At 43.0% G+C, this 23,680-nt stretch overlaps 1 protein-coding gene and 1 long non-coding RNA gene across 8 annotated transcripts in view; one reads left to right on the top strand and one right to left on the bottom strand.

Moving 5' to 3' along the window:
• Positions 1 to 4,321, top strand: part of LOC135983101 (uncharacterized) — a 57,884-nt gene extending 53,563 nt beyond the window's left edge. Inside the window, exon 4 of the long non-coding RNA XR_010600595.1 lies at positions 718 to 4,321. This is a non-coding gene — a long non-coding RNA (uncharacterized LOC135983101). The remainder of the gene's footprint in view (positions 1 to 717) is intronic.
• Positions 1 to 23,680, bottom strand: part of PAMR1 (peptidase domain containing associated with muscle regeneration 1) — a 65,307-nt gene that overhangs the window by 22,536 nt on the left and 19,091 nt on the right. For all 7 annotated transcript variants that reach the window (XM_065592747.1, XM_005304529.4, XM_024100274.3 and 4 more), the window contains exons 4-6: positions 19,859 to 19,973; positions 14,616 to 14,833; positions 9,381 to 9,488 (exon numbers count right to left, since the gene is read on the bottom strand). In XM_065592747.1, the coding sequence (XP_065448819.1) occupies positions 9,381 to 9,488; positions 14,616 to 14,833; positions 19,859 to 19,973 (441 nt within the window). The remainder of the gene's footprint in view (positions 1 to 9,380; positions 9,489 to 14,615; positions 14,834 to 19,858; positions 19,974 to 23,680) is intronic.

Genomic DNA, 23,680 nt, shown 5'->3' on the forward strand with positions numbered 1-23,680 from the left:
GCTAGCATGCGTCTGTCCACCCACACTGGGAAGCATGTTCCCAGGTGCAGAGTAGACATACCCTAAGTGGCAAATCCTGTCCTCCACTCCAAGGCCAAGCACAGGGGAACTCCCCAGAAGACTCCTTTCCTACAAGACTGCAAAGAACCTCTGCAGATGATCATGTGGTCAACAGGTTTCTGTAGCTTCCACTTTTGACTGTGTTGGAGAAATGCCAATCAATAACGGTTATGGATCAACTGTCTCTACCCTCATTTCCCTTCTATCTCAGCCCAGCACCTCAGAGCAGACAAAGGCCCAACAAAGATAGACTGTTCAGAATCCATTGGGTGCACACCCTCTAGCAACCTCCCAGTGTCCAACTCCACCCTGTGTGATCAGTACTCCCATTATCTGCAGAAGTGGGGGGAGAGGTGAAGGGAACTAGATTGGCTCCTTAACCCTTTCAGTCTCAGTTTACCCATCTATAACATGTCTTTGAAGCTAAAAAGCTCTGTATAAACATTAAGAATTATCATTCCTCATATGAAGCCCAAAGGAAATCATAACAGTTGATCATCAATCCACAGGTATTCTACCCAGTGGATTTCCAGTCCTGCTCTCTGTGCCTCTTCACAAGTAATTTTCTTTTCTGCAACAGTTCCACCAGCTAGGAATAATTAGACAAATCTATGATGTAATCCCTACTGAAACCAAAATCTTTTCATTCCCTTCCAGCCATTTGGAGCACACCCCTGATGTTTTCCATCTCCCTGCTTCTGTGAATGAGAGAGTATCCATGTGAAAATATGCTTTGGTCACCCACTGTGATTTATTCATCGGGAGGCAATTTGGAGACTGATGCTTACAATTAGCCACTTGATCTTTATCAGCATTGTTCTTAGTCCTTAGAAAACTGTGTCTCTGGTTATAACCTTTCCGGTATTCAGATGGCCTATTTAATTATACAATTGGACCTATTTGTTCATAGGATGCTGAGCTAACTGAAATCCTAATGATCCCCACCACTCACCTTCTCTATGCACATTGAGAATTAATACATAGAACAAATTACAAAATATGTCCCTTTGTAAATGTTACATTCTCACACCGCAGAGAATGCAACCTTCATGCAGCTGAAAAAGAAAACCACAGTAGTATAAAAGATTATATTCTCATCACTACATCCAATTATGAAATTGGCCCAAAGCCATTCCACTTGTCAGATCTCAAATTAAGAAGGGACAAGCCTGGTCAGCACTTGGATGGGTGACCTGCAAGGAAAAACCAGGTGCTTCAAGAAAATATTTGTATACGTGTCTTAAATGTAACAAAAATAATGATCAAATAGAAAAACACCATCTTAATGATCTAGACCTGTGTTCGTTTGGGCTACAGAAAGGCCTGTTCAGCCCTTGAATGCATAAGAGAAACAAGAGACTTATGATGGTCTGTGCTGTTTGCCTGTTTAAGAAAATGAGATCAAAACTACCAAGTGATGGTATGAGGGTATTGGGAGGAAGAGAGCTGAATGAAATAAAATGCAGAGACAACACCCTGCTGGAGAATGCTAAGCAGCTAAGCAAGGTACTTTGATTGGCTGAAAAAAACAGTTGCTGAGCATGTGAACAAAACAAGGAGAAGTATGGGGGCAGCCCGAAAGAGAACAAGAAGTGAGTGTGATTCCCCACTGCCTTGTAGCTTATGTCATCATTCACACTTCTGCAAAGTGGGTGTACAATGCTACCATTCCGATTTGGTAGTGTTTTATATCCACTTAGCACAGAGGTAAGTGGTTCCATAAGGTGCAAGGCAGTGAAGAATTGGGCCCACAGTGTGTAGCAGACAGGAGCACATAGGGCAGTCAGCTTCACAGATGGTTGAATCCCAGAGTAGCAAAATCTCTGAGAAGAACCGTTGAAGAAAGGCAGAGGGAAACACTTAGTACTTCAGCATACCAGGAAAGTGTTCAATGTGATTCTCAGACTACCACAAACTTCAGTTTGTGCATTTGTACCCGAAGAGCTATGAATTGTATTAATTAGCAGCCACACTGGCAGTCTCCAGAGAGAGCAAGGAGTAAATGATGGTAGAGTCCCAAATTCTTGGCTACATTCTGGCTCCTTTGCACTCGTCCTGTGGTATAAAGGAGCCGAAAGCAACCAGGACACCCCAACTAGGTATTCTCCTGATCATAGATCTAGTGTAATGACTTTATGCCAACCCTCCTCACAGCCACTAGCATAGGGACATGATAGTAGTAGGCCCAGGTGTGTTGGAGATGGGAGTGGGTGTGGCTAGAGTGTTCTGTGCTTCAACTATTCTGGCCGAAGGTCTCTGTGAAAAGTTGCCATAAATTAGCTTTATAAGGGGGACTGTGTTAGCCCAGACTTCAGAAAGTGCAAAGATAGTGAAAACTACCTTTACCCATGCCCTTGAGCTGTGCCTTCTATAAAATGCAGGACAGAATCTGGGCCAGAGATTGAACTGCTTTCACAGAAAGGCCTTGTCTTCACTAGGGAAAAGGTAACACATGGTAACTAGCACAAGGTAAAATTCTAGTGAAGACAAGAAAGTTGTAGTTTTAACATGGGTTAGCAGGTTGAAGTAAACCCCAGGCTCCCCCTACTGTTGTACCACAAGGTACCTTAAAATCAGTTTAAAATATACTGTACATCTTTTCCTAATGAAGCGAAAACTAGGAGAACTGAGAGCTCTAACTGTCCCCAGTGGTAGCAGTGCTGGAGTCTATGCTATAGACAGGGCTCAGGCATTTTTACCTCCATATGGTCTAATCCTGCTGGATGTCAAATGGGCATTGAAAAACAATCGGTGACAGGACCAGGAGAAACAATTTAAAAATGGTGCTGCTTCCTTCAGGCTTGCTCGAAACACCTGTTTCCCAGTAACAATACTTAGCCCATTACAATTTCAAAGCACGGCAACCATATAAGCTGATGACTCCTCCCACCACTGCCACCAGGCAGCCAAAGGTTATCAACATCTTCTCACTGATGGAAAAACTATTGCATGACTTGTCCCAGGCCATACAGTGAGTCAGTGGCAGAGCTGTGACTCAGACTGTATTTCTGTCCTCTGCACCATGCTGTTTCTCCAACCCCAAAACCAAATTTCTCTCCTTACAACCATTACTATCAAGGAAAACGGGGTTTTCATTATAGTATTCCAGGTGAATGTTTTCTGTAGTCTAAGCAACTCTATGCCTACCTCTTAAACATATCTATCTCCTCAACAGTAGCATAGTGAGGTAAGCAGTGTCCTTTATGGTAGATACACAAGCATGGGGGGACAAAATCAGAAAGGCTAAGGCACACAAAATGAGTTATACCTAGCAAGGGGCATAAAAGCCAATAAGAGGTTCAATAAGTACAATAGGAGAAAGATGATGGAGAGGGGCCTTATTCCATCATAACTGGCCTTCTCCCAAAATGTTGAGAAATACTAGCCACATCACTATTGCATTGAGACCTCATCCTAAGTAGCTATGAAGAGATGTACAGAGAAGTAAGACCTACTTGTGTAGTCACATTGGGTATGTCTTCACTGCAATTAAGAGTAAATAACTCTTGAGTTACTCTTCTCAAGTTACCTTAGCTCAAATGGGAGACCCCACAGTGTGCAATAACACTTGAGCTGCTGTGTCCACACTGTCACTGCACTCACTTGTGTGTAGCACTAAGACTTTTTGGAGCACATCCCATGGTTCTTGTGATGCAGTAAACTAAGATGCTCTATGAATTGTTCCCCTCCACCACCCCAGTGAATTGTGGGTGAACTTGTCTGTCCTTTCTGGGCAGATAGGAAGGAGCTGGAGGACTACAGGCACTCCAGTGGACCTAGCCTGTGTCCATAGGCACCAACTCTGTGAAAATGGTGGGTGCTGAGCACCCACTGGCAGTCCCCCTATCAGCACCTCTCCCTCCCTCCAATGCCTCCTGCCTGCCAGCAGGCTCCGCCAATCAGCGCTTCCCCCTCTCCGTGCTTCCATGGCATGTAGAAGGCTGGAGGGGAGTAGGGGAGGAGCAAGGATGCGGCGTGCTCAGAGGAGGGAGCAGAACGGGGTGGGAAGAGGCAAGGGGGTGGGTGGGAAGAGGTGGGGCGGGGGTGGAGTGGGACCTGGGGCAAAGCCGGGGGTCGAGCCCCCCCCCAGTACAATGGAAAGTCGGTGCCTGTGCCCACATACAGAGAGGTCATATTAAAAGCACATGAGTTTTGCTAATTCAAGTTTTAGCTTATACCTCCAGACAGGCCAGCCAAACTAATTTAAAAGCACGGTCACATTCAAGTGAAGTGTTTTTGTGTGTGGATGGGACTCAAGTTAACTCTGCAATGAAGACAAGCCCATTAGCACTCACTTTATTACACCTCCAAGTCTATCTGTGTGAGAGGGAGCAGGGCTTGTATTCTTGCTAGTCCTCATCCCAAACAGGTGAGCAAGGACAGAGGATGGGCAGTGGGTGGAGTCTTGGTTTCACCTCCCCAACGCATCAACTAGCAGAGCTGAGCTGATGCAAGGGAAGAAGCAAGTTGCACCCACATTAAAAACCTGTAGTAAATTATTTCCTACTTGGAGAAATGGGTGCAGGGAGCAGGGAAGTAATTGTGACTGAAGAGTCACATTCTTTTTCAGGGCTCCTCCTCCTGGCGTGGCACAGCTGCGTACTGCCCCTGGCTGTCTCAGAGCTGAGCCTAAGGGTTGATAGTGGCTTCCCATGAATCAGAGGCATTTTATTACCATTGAACTACCAAAGTACAACCATGAGGCATGTACTTGGCCTTATGATGCGCATACAGTAGGATAATGCACCTGCTAATTGAAAAAACAGCAGTGGCTCCCTTTGGAGGTACTGAGTTACAATGATGATTTGCACTGATCACATAAGGAGTCCAGTTTGAAAATGTGGACACCTATCGTCTATCAGTAAAAAGCCTCAATCCTGGCCTCATCTAGAGATTTGTCCCTTGAAACACAGGATTGAAATGCTGACTTGTATAACCTCCACACAAACCCAGCACAGACAGCTGGGCTCCACTTCTCTGACAACAGGAGGCTGGGGGACGGAGGATAAAGTTTCCTCCCCTTTTTATATACAACAAGTCAGTTAAGTATGAGGGAATCTCAATGATTTTCTTTACTGGCCCTCTCCAAATCCTCAAGCCAGGCCTGTGCGTATTAATTTGTCTGATGATAGTGGATGGGGATCAATTATAGTTGCAGTGGGGAGGGGCCTGAAACAATTTTTCATAGGCCCACTCAAAACTGCTAAGGAAAACTCTAGTAGTAGTGAGGAAACAGCATGCTACAGCTGAGTCTGTTGGCTATGCCCTTCATTAGGATGTAGAACAAATCTCTTGCTCCTGGCAAACAGGACTGAGAAACAGAAGAAAAATGGAAATCGGATCTGAGCAATGAATTCCCCATTCAGTCTCAGATCTCTGCATTTGCTCAAGAACTCAAGTTTGCTTGTTTTTGTTTTAAACAAAGGTAACAGGAAATTTCAGAGCAGAAAGAGGTCAGAGTCCCTTGCTTATGGGGCCAGCGGGCCCTGGGAGGGCTACTGAGTCAGAACGCTCAGTCCTGGGATGGAAAGAGTGGGGGAGGGAGCCCCTCACTCGTTGCTCTCAAGTAGCGCTGCCATCTTTCTACAGTTTGTCCTCAAAGGACAAACTCAACTTTGTGATGTTAGGAAAGACTCCACCAATTCTGTCTGCAATTGCAGAACAATCCATCACTTTGTAAAACATCAGCAACATGATGACTCTGAGTGGCAGTTCCGTGCATGAAGCAACAGGATCAGACCTCTACCCAGTTTACCGTTGCTTCAATTTATATCTCTCAAGGATTTATTACTATTCTGTCCCTGGCTATCACAGGAAACAACCCAGAGAAGAGAGAAATGAACAAGATGATCAGATCTTTGCTGTCTCTAATGTCTATGACCGCATGATTACTGAAAGAGAGAGGGACACACACACACACACACACGCGCGCACATGCACAAACAAAAAGCTTGATTCTGATTTCACCTATACCAGTGTAAATCACAGCTAACTCTGTTGAGGTCAATGGAGTTGCAATGAACTCAGTGTGAGGACAGAATGAGGCAAAAAGTATTGTTAATGTAATGTTAGGTTTCTCTATTTACTTGATTATCATAACATTCTTAAAGGTAGGCAGACTCTGGGAGTGGTGTTTTTTGTATTTATGGGGGGAAAGTAATGAAACCCTTACTTAAACTTCTCCACTGATTGGCATTTTGTTATTTAAGGTCATGTGATAGATACTATTTAACAGGGTCATCACAGAGGAATCAGAATTGTCTCAATTAGTAGTTTCTCATGCATTTTGTATGCAGTTTTGTTGTAGTCATGTTAATCCCAGGATATTAGATAGACCTGAAGAAGAGCTCTGTGTCAGCTCGAAAGCTTGTCTCTCTCACTAACAGAATCTGGTCCAATAAAAGATAATACCTCACCCACTTTTTGTCCATTTAAACATGCTTGACTGAATCATTATCAGATGTTTTAACATGTGTCCTCAACTCAGTTCCCTCAGCTGAAGCCTTTAAACCACCATATTAATACCTCTAATTGTAAATGATAAGACAATTTCCTGGCTGCCACTGTATGAGATAGAAGAGAGCTTGAGCTGTGGCCTTTAATCACTTTATTAATACCTCAAATTGTAACTGACAGAATAATTAGGCTGAATATTGTCCCAGTGAAGCAGCTTGAACATGGTGGCCATGTCATCACAGTGACAGAATTTAGTTTAGAGGAAAAAAATGGTTCAATGAAGTTTGTACCATTAAAGCAGCTCTCCTTATTGTCTGGAATGACCCTCTATATTAGCGCATTTAAAACTAGACTTGACAGGGAATAATTCTGCATTGGCATGGTCAGAGTCTAGATGATCCAGTACTATATACCTTTTACAATTCTAACTTCTGCTGAATCTGTCTCAGTCCTATTTACATGGCTTTCACTGTGCCTCACTGAGATGCTCCCTCCGTCTCTATGCAGGTCTAGTTTCTCTAACTGTTCCCCATGAAAATCTTTGTAAGGCTGCCTTCTGTTGCAAATTTTGTTACATCAATTTAATTTTGTTACATCAATTTAATATTCAAAGGAACTAATCTTCCTCTCACTTATACCCATTTTACACTGAGATAAATCCATTGACTTCAGCAGGATTACTGCCCATTTACTCCAATAAAATTGGAAGGGGACTCAGACCCAAGGTTTCCAGAACTGCTTATTCAATTCTGCAAAGGTGACCTCACTTTAAATGTCCTATGTAAAACTAAAGCTGGCCTACACTTCCCCCTCAGCTCCATATTTGCAGGATCTGGTTGGTGAAAAGCTACATTGCATGATTCGATCTCCATGTAATTCTTGGAACTACAACTCTGTTAGGAAACTACTTGACTCCATTTTTAAAGTATTACTGCCATGGATATTTTTTCAGTTTGTCCCTTTGCTCTGAAAAATATAATCACACTTGATTTTCTGCTTTTTTCCCCCATGTACTTTCTTGGCAAAGTTTAGGATACAATTTGGCAACAATAAAGGAAAGATCTTTAAAAATGTTCCTCAGAAGCCAGTTTGAACAGAGACTTTATCATGATGCTTTCCCACTCAGATGTTTGGAATTCATGCATGGGAAAAAATATCAAGCCTTCTGTATTTGACAGAAAGGGTGTGAGGTGTGTGCTGTAAAAATGTTCTTCCACAGAAGCCAAAGGACCACATGCTGCATCAGAAATCATAAAATCCCCAGTATTTCATCCAATGGCACCGTTCCTTCTTAAATCAAATTAAAGGAGTCATGTCAAGTTAAAAATCATTTTATAAAAGTATTTTAAATTGCTTCTTCCCTGAACCCTATTACTAAGCACCACTTGGATTTCTAAAACCAAAATGGATGTTTGTATCTCTGTTTTTGCCACCATTTATTCTGTTTGCTCTGTGTACTGCCCTGTGAAACTAGACAAGTTAATACCATGTTTATGTATAGTCAGTTTCACTTTCTTGCCTCTGACTCTGGTGTTTGATGAGATGAAGCTAGTCATATGAATGAAATAGTTATGGAACTGTAAAAAGCTTACTGTCCTTCACCTCCACTTACAGCCAGGGACATAAGGGGCTAAAGCCATTGCAGCAATGCAACTCCACTCAGGTTGCTACACCAGGGGATGAACTTGGCCCTGAGGAATTTTATGAAATCTTCATTATGAGCAAAGATGTGAAATCACATAAGGACAGGCTTATAATGGCTTACACAGCCATAAAATGAAAATCTTGATGGGCAAATACGGCATAGTGGGCTTTCATTTGGCGTAGTTTTCAGCACTACCATTGTAAACTGTTTCAATCATAAGCCAGATACCCCCAGAGTTCAATCATGAGTCAAATACACCTCTACCCCGATATAACATGACCCGATATAACATGAATTCAGATATAAAGCGGTAAAGCAGCGCTCCAGGGAGGGGTGGCTGCGCAATCCGGCGGATCAAGCAAGTTCAATATAACGCGGTTTCACCTATAATGCAGTAAGATTTTTTTTGGCTCCCGTGGAAGCGTTATATCGGGGTAGAGGTGTACTTGGAATTCCACCTGGCCTAATGACCTGAGATATTGCTGATGCAGTTGACACAGCCGTTATCTTAGCATATATTGCACAGTTCTTATTCCTCCTCAGCCTTAAATTCTTCATTAGGCAAAATAATTTACTCAGGCATCCAGGATAAAAATGGCTTGATCTCACCTGAATCCAGTTATTTTACCATGCGCTTGGCATGGTAGAAACAAAAGCTCCCCCATTTGAATAAAGAGCCAGAACTGGGACCATCCACCTGTACAGGATCAGAAGCTACCATTTGTTTGATCTGCCCTGCACCTAATCCCTGTGTCAGTGATGACTGCTATTGCTCCACCTTATTGTTGCCTGTAAGGGCAGGCAGAATATCTCTGCCCAAAAGGTTGCCATTTGCTAAAGCAATAGCATCTGGGGCACTACTGAAATGGTTGGTGGTAGAAGAGAGGAACCCTGCCCATAGGATGGAAAATGGCTGCTTGGATACACATCTCTCATAGTAAGTATGCTCCTTTATAAGTCTCCCCGTGTACGGTTTTTTCCAACACAAACTTTCCATATACTCTCTGTATATGATGCATATAAAATCCTTGCAGTCTTCAATGGCAATCCTAATAGAAAGCAGGTGCTATGCCTTTAATGGAGCTATGGGGAGCTCACTATATCCTCCATTACTATAATCAACCTACACATAAATAAATATATAAACAGTTACCAATTGGCTAAGTTCACGACAGCATTTGATCACACACAAACACACACACACAATGGCTGTACTCACAGCTTTCACAGTGATTCCCGGTATAGCCTGCCAGACAAGCACATCTGTAGGCACCAACTTTATCAAGAATACATGTTCCATCATGGTAACATGGAGATGAAGAACAAGCTGCAAAAGAAGAGGCAAGAATATTCAGTCTTTCATAAGGTTCTTATCTACCCAGCTAGCTACGGTTTTCTATAGAACTCATCACAGTAGTTTCTAAAGGCCTCCCAGGTAAATTAGATATGTAGGGTGAAGTACTCAGTAGATTCAAGGAGCCCTCCAATCTTCTTCCTTCCCTGCTAGAAGGAAGATCTCAGGATGTGAAACCTTTTATTGGTGGTTGTTTTTCCTTTTTCTTCTTCCGTCGTGTCCCCCATCTTTCTATCACTGCTTTCGAGTTACAGTGGGTTCACCTGAGGGGTCACATTATCTCTATCTCTTACATACTTCATCCTGGGCTTTGTGAGCAGTATTGCCATAAAGGAACCTAGCTGTCTTCTTGGGTCCTGGATGCAAATGCAATGATTGATGTTCCTGTGTCCTCTTGACCCCTATTATGAGCTTTTAAATCAGGATTATGATGACCTTGAACTGGCAAAGGAAGCAGGTTGGGAACCAGCCGATTGGGATGCCTCCTGGCACAATTACCCAGGTGCAATTAGTGAAGTGGCACAAAGAGATCAGAAATTTTAAGCATAAATGGGTATCTACATGCATAGCTAATTATTTGCATATGCACCAGGCTTACTAACAAAAGCAAAAGCCACTGTGCTGCACACACGTTTGGGCACCATGCCTGCTCTCCCTTTTTAAAAATGCACCTTTAAAGCTATAAATAAATACATTTTAAAACAAACTGCTTAAAGTCAGTTCCTCTTCCACTTATCTGCAGAGAACTGAGTTTAGGCCCTCAGGGTTCTGTATTTCCTCTATTATAATGGAATGTAACACAAGCACTACTTCAAGCAGTAGTGTAGTTCTCAACTGTTTCAGAAGAAAATCAACCTGAACTCAGGTCTTATCAGGTAGAAACTAGTGCCCAAATCATAAAATTTAGATCCAGATTCAAATAGGAACATCTCCAAAGTCTGCGAAGTTTTGAATCTGATGTTCTGGTTCAGATCCATCATACCGAGTTGGGCCAGAGCTGTAAAGTTCACATCTAGATCCAAACTGAAGAGTTCACCCCAATTTGCCATAAAAATGCTCTTTTAGGGGACTTTCTAAAGGTTCCTCATAACTTTATTTGTTGAACTTCTAGTCCATCATTGCTACAAAAGTATAAAAAGAGTAAATTCTAATTCACTTAGATCACAGCTATCAACAATACACCAATTGCCACTTTAACACAAGGGAGGAATGAACTCTACCACTAAACATCACTGATGGAGCAAAGCAGGGTCGGTAGCACTCTAGCTGCCCCCTTAGACCACAATCTCAACCAGAACAATCAGTTTCAGAGATGGCACTAATATAGTCAAACTCTCAATGTGATGAAATCCAGAATGGCACATGTCAAATCAGCTGATTCTTTTGCAAAGTTTTTTATTGAAACAGGCTTTTCAAGTCTCTCTGGCCCAGCTGGTGAAAGAGAAACAGAACTCCACTCATAACATCAAAACCAGATTTCTGACAAGATTTCATGTGGAGATGTAAAGCTATTTGTATTTAGGTTGGCCTGTGAAAGCCACTGCTAAAACCTTGCACAATCTCTTTAAAGACTTGGATATGAAGATGGGGGGGGAGTATTCAAAGTGTGACTGAGGAGGATAACAAATTCCTGAAAAGCTCACAAATGATCATTTTGTTCTTTCCTGCTGTTCTAAAATGCATTTGAAAAAAAAAGAGAGAGAAGAGGCTGAAGAGCCACGGAAGCACTGATATTTTGCAACCTACAAGGCATATCTTCCTGTCAGTTGAAGTCATTGCAGTGGGACCAATGGTACATTTATTTATCACTTCTATCTTGATAGCACAAGCCATTATTTGTCTGCCAGTTTATTCTGTGGAGCCACTTGTGTCAAATGAATGAGCATGGATACAGGTTATGATGATGGAGGTGTGACACACAGAAGAGCTGATAAAAATGAGTCTTTATGGCCTGGCTTACAAAAGTTCCCGCCCCATGTCACATGGCAGGGATCAGTATCCACTGACCCCAGTGGCTACGGGTGACTGTCGTGATTCTCATTAAGCCAGATCCAGCATTATTTCTAATCTGTCATAGTTCACTGTGCCCTTTAAAAATCTAAAACACAGAATGCACCAGAACACCCACACATCCAATTTTTGCTCCACTTTTGTGTTCTGGTTTCACCTGAGGAATTGTAACTCCTTCCTGGCTGCATATGAAAACCATTAAGACAGCATCTACTAGGCCTGTCATACAAACAGACCTGTGGACCAAATTTGAATCTCATTGGACTCAATGGGAGTTTTTCTCTGGTGGCTCTATTTGATTTGGCTCTATCTCTCCAATGTGATGGGTATCATGTAACTATCTATAACTAGTTAGGAGAGATGGTTGGAAAACATTTTTTTCACAATAGTTTTTGCAAGGAAAAAAAAAAAGTCTTCCACTTTCCAGCTACGTTTTGTTTCAATAGAACTTATCCAACAAACTCACATAACTAGGATATTCCCAGAACCTTTCTATTTCCATGGACACACATTCTATCAAGCCCACCCAGCTTGTCTCTATTATAAATATGAAGAGAAGTTAGCTCCTCTCCCTACTTATGGGATTTTGTATTGACATTTATAATGTTTCACGAGTAATAGTTGCCAGCAAATCAGCTGGGAATCCCTCACCTTCCACAAGGGGATTATTAAAGAAGGACAACCACACACAGGAGCAGAGGGAATTATCCCGCTCACTTTATTTCAATCTTCCTCCCTCCTCCTGTCTTTCACATCTAAGGTCAGCTTAGTCACTTCTGGCCACTCACCAAAGACTGGATTACCCTTTATCCCTGACACAGTGTTTGTTGCTGCACTCGGGTGGTTAACACCTGCTTCCAGTACAAGCCGTTCAGATGATTAAGCTGCGTCTTTTATTAACTAGCTGAACATGGGGAAGTATCGAGACCAAATGGTCAGAGGAACTTAAATGCAAAATAATCTGCAAAAAGTATGTCCCTAGAGGAAAGACCAGTGGACAATCAGTGTCATCGTTTCACGAAGAACATGACTTCTGAGCCGACTTCTGCAAAATCTATCCCACATAGGGTCCCCAGAAGAAAGGTGACCCAAGTACAAAGTGCCCCACAAAGGTGGACACATGTAAATAGAAAAACTCTGCTCTCACTGCATGAGCCACATTTCCTATCTTCTTCAGTCCAGTGCTAAGCTACAACGGATACCATAGTATCCCTTTGGGCCATTGCTCAGCCTTGGAGTGTGTTTACCTGATCCTGTTCTCAACAATCATGCAGGTGATTGACCTAGTGAGCCCTGTTCAGCCTATTACATGGATGTCAGCTACCCCCTGGGGCTTTGCATTGAGAAGGATTTCAGAAGACTGAATGCTGAAGCTTGCTGCATGCTGCCAGAGTTTTCAGTCCCTCAGCTCCCTCCCTCCCCCTCCCCCGTACATTGTATTCTTCCCATGAACAGTATTGCTGGCCAGGTTAACACTTCACATAAAGAGACATAGTGAGAGCTTCAAAAGCTTTTCACTTCAGCTACTCATCAGGCCAGGACAGATTCATAATAAAGTGCACAATGAGGCCTCCTGACAAACTCTCACCCCTTTGCATCATGCTCTGCATGGATTACCATGCTTGCAGCCACCCAGTCTCAAATAAATACCATTAATAATGGGGTGGAAATAAAGTGCAGAACAGTGCTAGAATACTAAGAGGTACATGCTGAGCAGAGAAAATGGAATCAATTCATCCTACTCCATATCAAAAATGTTAGGCCTAGGAGTGTAGGCAGCCTTATGCAACATACCCCACACCAGGTTTCATTTGGTGGAGGCAACTTTTGCTTTCCATCAGCCCTTTCATTAGCACAGTGCTAGCTCTCATTGTCTAACTGTTCCTGCTGTGATTATGATTGTATTATAGGGACCAGCAAGTAGACAAGTGGATTCAGTAAATGCAGAAGTGGGGCAGCCATTTGTCCTGTGTGTGTGTGCACATTTCAGATTGTTAACTGCACCCTGGGTTATTAGTAACAGCTGAACCCCAATAGGTTTGGAGCTCAGATGTGCTTTAGCTGCAAAGATTACATGAACTAATTGAACTTCTTGAACTAGATTTACAGCTCATGTGATCCCATTGAATCTGGGACACTGATGTGTGTCTGGGGTCTCATATGTCTTACTTCAGGGAGGGATTGGGAAATCCTAATGTTAGCTGTTATAGATCCTGTAGGATTTTCCTATGGCAAACCAGCACACACTGGTTGGCCTCCTCTGCTAAGAACTCTATGGACAGGTTTTATAGACTTGCCCCATACAAGGAAGACACAAGGCATGTAGCTGCCTTCAGATCAGAAGGCAAAACAGGGCTATCCGCATACCCAGTGTTCCTTTGCAGGCAGGCAGAAGGGACAGGGAGTAATGCAGAGGGGAAGGTGCTACCCCTGTGTAAATGAGATCAGACTCAGGCTTAATGCGTTTAATAAATAGATTGGGATTTTGGAACTCAACTTCTTTCATTAAAAACATTTAGCAGATCACATTATTCACTGAAGGAGAGAGAGAAATGTTTTTGTTTGCTTTTTATATGGGAAGAGCTTTCTGCATCTTCCCTGTACAAACAATTTTTTTTAAAAAAAGCCCTACTGATCTGAAATGTGAAGCAGCAGAAATAATTAAAGCATTTTCACATGGTCAATACACCAGAAATGCAACAGGTTTCTACCATTTTAAACTGCTTACTCTGCTTCCACGTACTACTTCAAGCAATTCCCTGACTGCAAGGAGTTGTGCACAAAATTTCCATCTCATCACTCATTTCCAGTTCTTTGGTGCAAAAAGAAACATCACAAACCCATGAAACTTCAGCCCTAAACTGTTTCAATCAGTTGAGTCTTTGCACAAATAATGGGGCTGGGGTCTACTTTAGAAGAGCTTCATTTTAGCAAGCCATATGTTGACTTTGTACCTTCACTATACCTATCTGTATAAACTGCTGTTGGCAACACAGCATGAAAGTTTTTAATGAAGCAGAACAGCAAGAAAGATTAGTGAGACTGAATTAATGAGAATAAAGTGCCGTGTGCTTTTTTTGATTCCTTTACCTGTAATTTCTTCAAAGATAGCATGAAACCCATCAAAGTTCTTGGATCCATCAGACTGGAAGAGAACATGGAGTGAGGTCCCAGTGCTTCGGATTGGAGGCGGCCTGTCATTGCCACAGAAACGCTTAATTATCCTGCTATCTATATTGTCCCCATCCCGGATCTCCACATAATCATACTGGCACATGTAGTCAAACTCCAGGCTCAGCATGGCAAACCTGAGGCAGAAGGACATCAAAATCAGACTGTCACTCTCACCTGGCTGGACTGTATTTCTAATTCAGTTCAGAGGCTACTGCCCCCCTACAGCATCCATCTAAAGGAGAGGATAACAGCTGGATACCCTGGAGGGGCAGAGAACTAAACTCTATTTTGGACTTTATTAGTGTTACTTAAATTGTTGTGTTCTGCATTTAGAAACTATGATGATAGGTCCCTTAGAAATAAGATAGAAAGAGAGAGAATGGTAACAAAAAGAAAACACAATTTATTTCAGATCAGAAGATAAAACAGGAACTGATTGTCAATAGCCAGTACTTACACCCTTTGTGTAAGGGGGAAGGGACAGGGTTAATGCAGAAGGGAGAGGGTAATATCTGGAGGCTTTTACAGTAAACGCTATCTATCCTCTTGTATCAGCCATGGAGCAAGGCACTCACTAGTTAACAGTATAACATGCTGCTGCTAGCAGAGCACAAAGCCAAAATATTCAAACTGAATATGAATGAAAAACAGACAAAGAGAGCTAATAAAAAAAAGCCTTTAGAGAATAAGCAATTGCCTGAGGTGCTGTGCTCTACATCACTGTCCAGGGTAAGGATTCCAAGCTCTGTGCCTGAGAGAACACCATACCACTAACCGCTCAGTAGAATATTTTTAAAATGTAACTTTTAATCTTCCCATTCTCCCTGAAAACTCTCAACTCTGTAGACCATGTTTATTTAAGGGATATAATGGATCAGACCGAGTCTATCATGCTACCTCTTCAAAGGTGGACTGAATGCTCTGGCAGTCTGACATTTTCTAACTGAAGAGAAGGGAAAAATGCACAATCATTTTGGATGCTCAGCATACTCCTACAGTCTACAGTTGATTTCCCCTGACTGTCCTCTTCTGGGAACTCGGTGGCTTCAGAGAGTAAGGAAGCCTATGTTATGTGAAATGGCTGATGCCCTTCTATCAGACTAACGTTAATACACACTCACTTGTCTTCACTCAATACTTATTTTTGTGTTTGGAGAAACAGCTGAACCTCAGCTGGTGTAAATTGGCATAGCTCCATTGAATGAGCAGTTGAATGGCACTGTACCAAGTTACACCAGAGGAAGATATGGCCCAGAGTTTTCATAAGGGTCTGTTGGAAGGTGGATGAGAAAAAAATGGCAACTGCTTTCAATAAACATCAGACATTAATTCATCTCAGTTTCACTTAAACTTCATGAGCAATTGGTGAGTCCAAATTCCAGTTCTGTCTGACACTCTTACTTACCCATGAGATATCAAGTTACCAGCATGACATCCTCAGAACAAACTCTCTTTGGCTGATCAAGCCCTGGGATCTGCTCTTACAGAAGCAATAGATTCATACAAATGCACAAGGCCCAGGAGCGCCACCAGCTTTTCTGCTGCCCTAGGCGGCGGAAGGTCCCGCCCCAAAATGCCACCCCCCACAGAGGCGGCGGAAGGTCCCACCGCCAAAATACCGCCACAGTCACCGCCTCCCAAATTGTAGCATCCTAGGCGATCACCTAGGTCACCTAATGGGTTACGCCAGCCCTGGCAAGGCCTCATGGCTAAGGTGCAGGGATGGGAGCTGACAGACCTGGCACAGGATTTTCAGAAGTTCTCAACATTGTCCTAACTCTGCTCCCACTGGAGTCAACTGAACACTTTTGAAATCTTGGAGTCTATTGTTGACTAAAGCACAGTTATGGGCAAGTTATTTAACCTTAATTTCCTCACCTGTAAAATTGGGGCTATTTTCCTAACTGTCCTGGATATTATAATGCCAAATTCCCTGATGTTCATGAAATGCTTGGAGATCCTCAGACTGAAAAGGAGTGAGGTGATGTTATTAGTGGGTGCATTGAGAATACACCTCTGGGGAGGGGGTGAGCTTCTCTCCAAAGGAAAAGAACAATTCCAAGATACAGCTCTGTCACAGCATAAAAGAAAATGATTGTGAGTTGTGCGTTACCTAGAGTGCTGTATCTCATCTCCTGATGTGACATGGGCTGAGGGAGCATGATAAATCACAAATTAAAGAAAAATGAGGCTAGAAAATGCACACACAAAACAAACTACTACAGCAACCATTTATCAAAGCAGGCTTGGTCAGCCAAATCTCCTAGGATAGCATAGCACATCTCAAGTCAGAAGATGATTTATTTTCAGTCCTGTAAGATTAAGAGAGTTTATATTTTTTATTTTTTACACACACACACTGCAACAGGACAATCTGCCCTTTTAAAGCTCTGTCTGGGGGGAGGGGAGAAGAGAGAGATAGGGAGCAGCTGACCCTAGGCCAGAGAGCAGCCCCCCAGACAGGTGCTGGGAATCAGCTGACACAGCTGATCAGCACTCCTGACTAGCCCACACTCTCAGCTGGAATATAAAGGAGAGTTTAGCAATGTAGGGGAGGGGAGCAGGGGAAGGATATTTGCTGGTAAATAGGACCAGCTGGTAGATCCTAGTCCAAACCTTTAAGCAGATTGTTGTCAGTGTTGGTTTTTTGTATACCTTTCTTGCTATGTTTGGGAAGATAACAAACAGAGGCCTGACGAAAGGGACAGAAACCTGGCCTGGCTGGTGACTAGGGGTCACTTGTTTCCTTTCTGCTTCACACAGATAGGATCACCAGCATTGCCCTGTGGCAATCACATAGGGTTTGCTGGGGCTATGTAGAGACCAGGAAACATGGAGTGCTGTTGTGGGGAATCATGCTGACTCCACAAACCATTTGCTAACAATTACTATTCTGAGCTGAGTAACAATGGCAGAGGGAATCTGCTTGTTTATGTGGAAGTGGAGTAAGTCTAAAGAGCCAGGCACAGGCAGCAGGACCAGGATGGAAGGATTTGGTGGAGTTTAAAGTACTGAGTCTCCTAAACCCAACAGTGGGAGCTCCCTCATCAGACTCTGCTTCTGGACACTTTCACCCTAACAATGGGACTCTGTGGCCAGGGAGGTAGAGGGTTAGTATTGAGTTTGCTGAACTGTGTGGGGAATGGCCACAATGGAAAGATGATCAAATCAGCTAGAAGGAAGCTCTCACAAGGGTAATGCCACATGTCCATTCAAATCAGATACCTTGCGCCCTGTGGCAGCAGTAGTAGGCAATTAAAGATCCCATTGCACTATTGGCAAGTGTAGAGGTTTGTCTTCTCCTTTCTTTCTTGTACATTGCTGATCTGTGCCAGTCAGCTGGCATCCTCCCACCCCAGAGATAGCTGCATTCACTGATGCTGTAAAACATAGGACCCAATCCTGCCCCCACTGTTAGGATCGAAAGCAGGGTCAAGCCCACCGTTTGTGAAGCACTTTGGCATCCTTAGGAATGAAAGAGTCTTGTACATAAATGTCAAGTATCAGGGGGTAGCCGTGTTAGTCTGTATCTACAAAAAAAACAAGGAGTCTGGTGGCACCTTAAAGACTAACAGATTTATTTGGGCATAAGCTTTCGTGAGTTAAAACCTCACTTCTTCGAATGCATCCGAAGAAGTGAGGTTTTAACTCACGAAAGCTTATGCCCAAATAAATCTGTTAGTCTTTAAGGTGCCACCAGACTCCTTGTTGTTTTTGTACATAAATGTAAAGCAATATCATTTATAATCTTGTTGCTTTTTGCACAGAGTGAGCTACAGCCCAATCCAACAATGCACTTGTAAAAACAAAGGAAATGTGTCTCAGTCCCATTAAGAGTAATACAGAGCAGCATCAGTCATCTGAATACCAAACTCCCAGTAGCATGTTATAGGCACTGCTATATCTGGCCACCCCTGAAGGTACCTACAGAAACTTGCACTTGCTCTGAGGAGGTTTCACCACTGTTAGTGTTTGTAATTATTGTTGCTAATAACTACACAGTAGTGAGCATGATAAAGGGACTGGTGTTAATGTCAAAGGAGCTGCCACATTTATTTTCTCCTTGGGTGATTTTCCTTCCTCTGATTTAATATTAAATCAGATCTTTAAATCTGTGGTTAGAAATGTGTTTGTGCACCTAACATTGCTTCTTTGCCTGGTCTCCAAAGCTGGTGAAAGATTGATGTGAAGCCTTTAACTCATGTTCTTATTGTAGTTGCTGGTGGGGGCTGAATCAGATCCCCTGCCGAGCTTTCTGCTGTATGTGTGAGCTCTTTGCCACACACATTCAAAAACAAAATTAATTGCACCAAATGAAGACTCTCAGGCACCAGAAAAGAAATCCTGATGAAGGGCTGAGGAGACTGAGCTATTGGGGAAGATTAAAAGGGCTAGATACATAGACTGACTGAACAACTAACGATACAAATATAGGAATCTTATAGGCATCAGGGATGGAAAGGAATTATTTAGGGTAGTTCAAGAGGACATCACTTGATGTAATTATATGAAATTTAGAAAGGGAAAATTTAGGCTGAATATCAGGAAATACTTCCTGACCGTGAGATCTATTGAAGTCTACAACAAGTGGTGGGCACCCCCTCATGTGAGGCATTTTCCATCTCTGTCTGCGGGAGTTTCCCTCTCTAATGTCTGTGATTCTATGGGGGGGAAAGGTACATTAATGAGAATGAGCTTCAGAACCACACCAGTTAACTAACTGTGAATTGTTTTCACACAAATTCAGAGTAACCTGAGCCTGTTTCTCCCTGCCCCAAAACGCTCCTGAGTTTTGTCTTCAGTGAATCCATTCTACACTAGCCTGGTGCTTCCCTGTTGGACCATTGGATGCTCTGACCATAATGGCACCTAGGGATATATGTTGCCCTGGATGTCTCTAGAAACATCCATTGGTATCAGCTGGTGTTCCAAGAAGGAACTGAAGGCAGAACATGGCCAGTAGTGCAGCATTCCCAGGTCTCCTGCTGGGCCAGGTGCCAAATATGGAGTACCTTCCTAAGATGGAGGCAGCACTTTCTTTGCCATAGAGCCACCAGAGTCTGACCCAACTGTAGATCAAAATGTGATTCCCATCTGTTACACATGCCACCTTGCTTCATACAGAAGACAGAATTTGCTGAAATTCACCTCCCACTTACCTTAATTGGATGATAAACCCAGGTTTAACATGAATGGTCCATTCACAGTGTGCATTCAGTGGGTAGCTCTCCAGCAAAATCTGACCCTTGGAAGCCCGAAGAACCTGCCCACATCCTGAAGAGGAAAAGTAAAAACAGCGAGTCCATTAGAAACCTTCAGTCAGCACCTCAGGGAGAAGGGGCCAGAATAGACTTGTTTGACATACTAACATCTGAGGCAACTTCCTGAATGACTAAAATGCCCCACTATATTATTAGTATTATTATGCTACTATATTATTTCAGCATTATCTAGAAATTCAACACCCTTCCTTTAAGCTTATATAGTATCATCTCTCCACATCAGCACCAGATTAATCATAGCTAAGGTCTGGACTCACCAATATTTGGCCTCCCCAAGTCCTACTGAAAATGTGGGGCTCCCCTAATCCTAGTTCCTTCCCACCCCTCCTCAGAAGAATTTCTTCCCTCAGTCCTTGTCCCCTTCGTCCTCTTTTTTCACATGCCGACATGTGGATGTGGTTAAGAGGGAGACGTTTAACCTTTGCAGTCTCCCACTCAGCAACTAGTCAGAGTGAGGCCTGCAGAGCTGTGGCAAAGTAGGTGGGATACAGTAAAGTTTTGAGAGGGACGGCTGCATCTGGAGCACCACTGGATCCCTTTCCAATCCTGAACCTAAATTTCAGTAATCCATACTTGATCTGCTCCTCTTCCCCACAGCCTGGAGTTAAAGGAACACTTTTAACGCAGAGGACTGGGAGTAAGGAATCCTGGGTTCTATTTTCAGCTCTGCCACCAAACACCTTGAGTATGTCACTTAACTGCATTATACCTCAATTTCCCTGCTTGTAGAATGGGAATAATAATGCCTATTTCAATGAGAGAATCCTTGTCAAGGATCCTAAAGAACTTTATAAACATTACTTACATGAAGGTACAGAGTTATGTTATCACATACCATGCACATCACATCTTTTGATGCCTAATTTTTTGGCTACACCTTTCCCTGGTGGAGTCTTACAGCTTATCAGGATTTTCATTAAGCATTCTGTTAATGCACTGCTGGATGATTCTGACCGCATCTTCTGTTCTAGAAATTGCATTGTGGGTAATAACATGCCTGCACTGGGGGATTATGGGTAGGCTGCAGACCAAGCATAGGAGAGAGAACTGTTGGAAGAGGCCAACAGACTGTAGTTAAGCTGTGGAGGAGGGGCCAAGAGACTTCCCAAAAGCTTTTCAGCCTCCTTAGTCCATTCACTGCTCCTTGACTGAGAATCAATAAGTTTGATCCATTCCCAAACAGGGACCCTGAGCTGCTCAGTGCACTCCCTCTTGACTGACGGGACTGTAACTGTAAGTGGCATTTGCCATAAGCCACACTTCCCTTTGGAGGACAAGCGAGTGTGGAAGTGACCTGATTTTCACAAGTGCAGAGCATCCAGAGCTTCCATTGAAGTCAGCCTCTGAAAATTAGGCCTTATGTGTCTGAACTATGGTGAGAGACATGGGAAAATTGAAGGTCAATTGCTCCTGTTTCCTGTTAAGAATTGTCTATCTAATAAAACACGCTTTGTTGGTTTACCCTCAGCTACCCACAATTAAGTGGAACCTGATGAAACAGCACTCCCGCTCAGAGGAGTTCATCACAAGTGTTTCATTCTACACCGGGGTTTAGTTGGTTCCTCATGTAAAAGATGAAAATTAATTACTACACTCCTGTAGGCCCATTAGGATGCAGCTAGGATGCCAGAATCTGCTACAGTGCACATGATAATGTGCCTTCCCACAGCAAGGAAAGGGACCTTGCATTGTTACTGGCTCCTGCCTCAAAAACAACCTGAGACAAAGCAGCGGGAAATCTTCAGATTGCGTGACAAGGTTCTTGGATCACCTCAAAGAAAGCTTCCCTTTTGTAACCAGGGCCTTTTGAGCTTCCTTTGCACTCCTGCCTTTCACAAAGGGAAGCAAAAGAATGCTTATGTGCGGGGCATACTAAATGCACTTTTCTATTTGGAATAGTACAGTCTGAACTTCTGAACGTCCATGCCAAGGAAGTAGGTTTGGCCAACAAAGCAGGTGGTCTGAAGGCTAAAGAGGAGCCATTCAGAGACTTCCTCCAAAAGAATATTCTCAGATTTGCTTCTCTGCGTGAAGCACATCCGAGATCAGATCAGATCTTCACCCTTTCTCCTGCTCATCTAGCAGACATTGTGCTGCCTCCCCCAGACAAACAGCAGGCAAACAACAGCTCCATCACCTTCTGATCAAATGGGATCTTATTTCTTTGCCTTCTAAATCTGTGGGAGACCTGGAAAATTCTCAAGAATAATTTGTACCCCAGCCACTAATGCTGGCAAATCCGGCTTCTTTCAGAAAAAAATAATCCACTTTGGAAAAGTGTCAGCATCAGGGTTCCTTTCCTATCTGGAAAAAAAAAGCTGCTTTCAGCGGCACATAAAGATTCTTCTCTGAGGCCTGGAACTGAGAGAAAAAACAACTCAAGAGTCTTTTGAGTTCTATTCCATTATGAGAGTTCATATTGGGGGAGGAGACATCTGGTCACAGTTCAACACCTGTTGTTTGGGTTTCCCAGCATCAGTGTGGGGTTCCATCAGGAGCCAAGATGGGAGACAAAGCAACAATGATAGAAGTGTTACATCCACTGGCATTCAGAAATTTGCTGGGGGGTGGAGGGAGCGAGAGAGACAGACAGAACCTGGGTGGCTCAGGAGGACTGGTAATGGTAGAGTCAGAGGCCTTCACTTCTTGATCACCACCATTAAGTCTAAGTGAATAATGACCCAAAATTGTTCTCTCCCCACTTGGGCACACTTCACAGTGATGGGCTTAATTTAGCCCTACATATTTAAGCAATCAGTCATCTCATCAGTAATATGTTTACTGTAATGGGAGTGTGTGTGTGTACATGTGCACTCGCCTTCTCAAGAATATTTAAGGGTCAGGGTCCAGAAAAAAATTCATATCCTTCTCCTTTATTTTCTCCAAATAAAGACTTTCTAAATCAGGGGTTCTCAAGCTGGGGGTTGGGACCCCTCAGGGGGTCACAAGGTTATTACATGGGGGGGGTCACGATCTGTCAGCCTCCACCCCAAACCCCGCTTTGTCTCCAGCATTTATAATGGTGTTAAATATGTAAAAAAGTGTTTTTAATTTATAAGGGGGGTCGCACACAGAGGCTTGCTATGTGAAAGGGGTCACCAATACAAAAGTTTGATAACACCTGTCTAAATCCTCATCAAAACAGCCCAGTGTTAAAATGAAGGCCCCAGAGGCTCAAGTGCAGCTGTGTACCTTTATGCACCATTTGAAGTGAATTTTGTCCTCATTTGTCTTATTCTTACTTAATATTGTGACTTTCCACCCAGCAAACTATGACACAAGGAAAAGAAAAATCAGTTTGTGTCATCCAGCTTATAACCCATTGCAATGTCTGTTGTCTTTACACATTAAAAGAAGCCATTTAAGAGCTTCTGGGCACCATCTGGTGAGTGGATTGCGGTACTGCAGTGTATTTTACACCACAGAAAAGGGTGCGTCTCTCTCCCTTTAATCTCTCTGGTCCACATGTATTCACATATGCACAGGTCCCAAGTACTCTGCAGCAAAATGGGCCTCTACTCCATAGTGAAGAACCCTTCTGACTCTGACGTTCTGCTGTTGCAGATGGGAAATGCTATGGTAGCTTCATTTCCATTTAAACATGAAGAGTTTTTACTGCATTAAATATGAAAAGGAATAATACACTCAGGACAAAAACCCCTATGTTATTTATTTTGCTACTGAATTTGATTTGACGTT

The sequence above is a fragment of the Chrysemys picta genome, chromosome 4, assembly GCF_011386835.1.
Source record: "Chrysemys picta bellii isolate R12L10 chromosome 4, ASM1138683v2, whole genome shotgun sequence".
Taxonomy (NCBI): domain Eukaryota; kingdom Metazoa; phylum Chordata; order Testudines; family Emydidae; genus Chrysemys; species Chrysemys picta.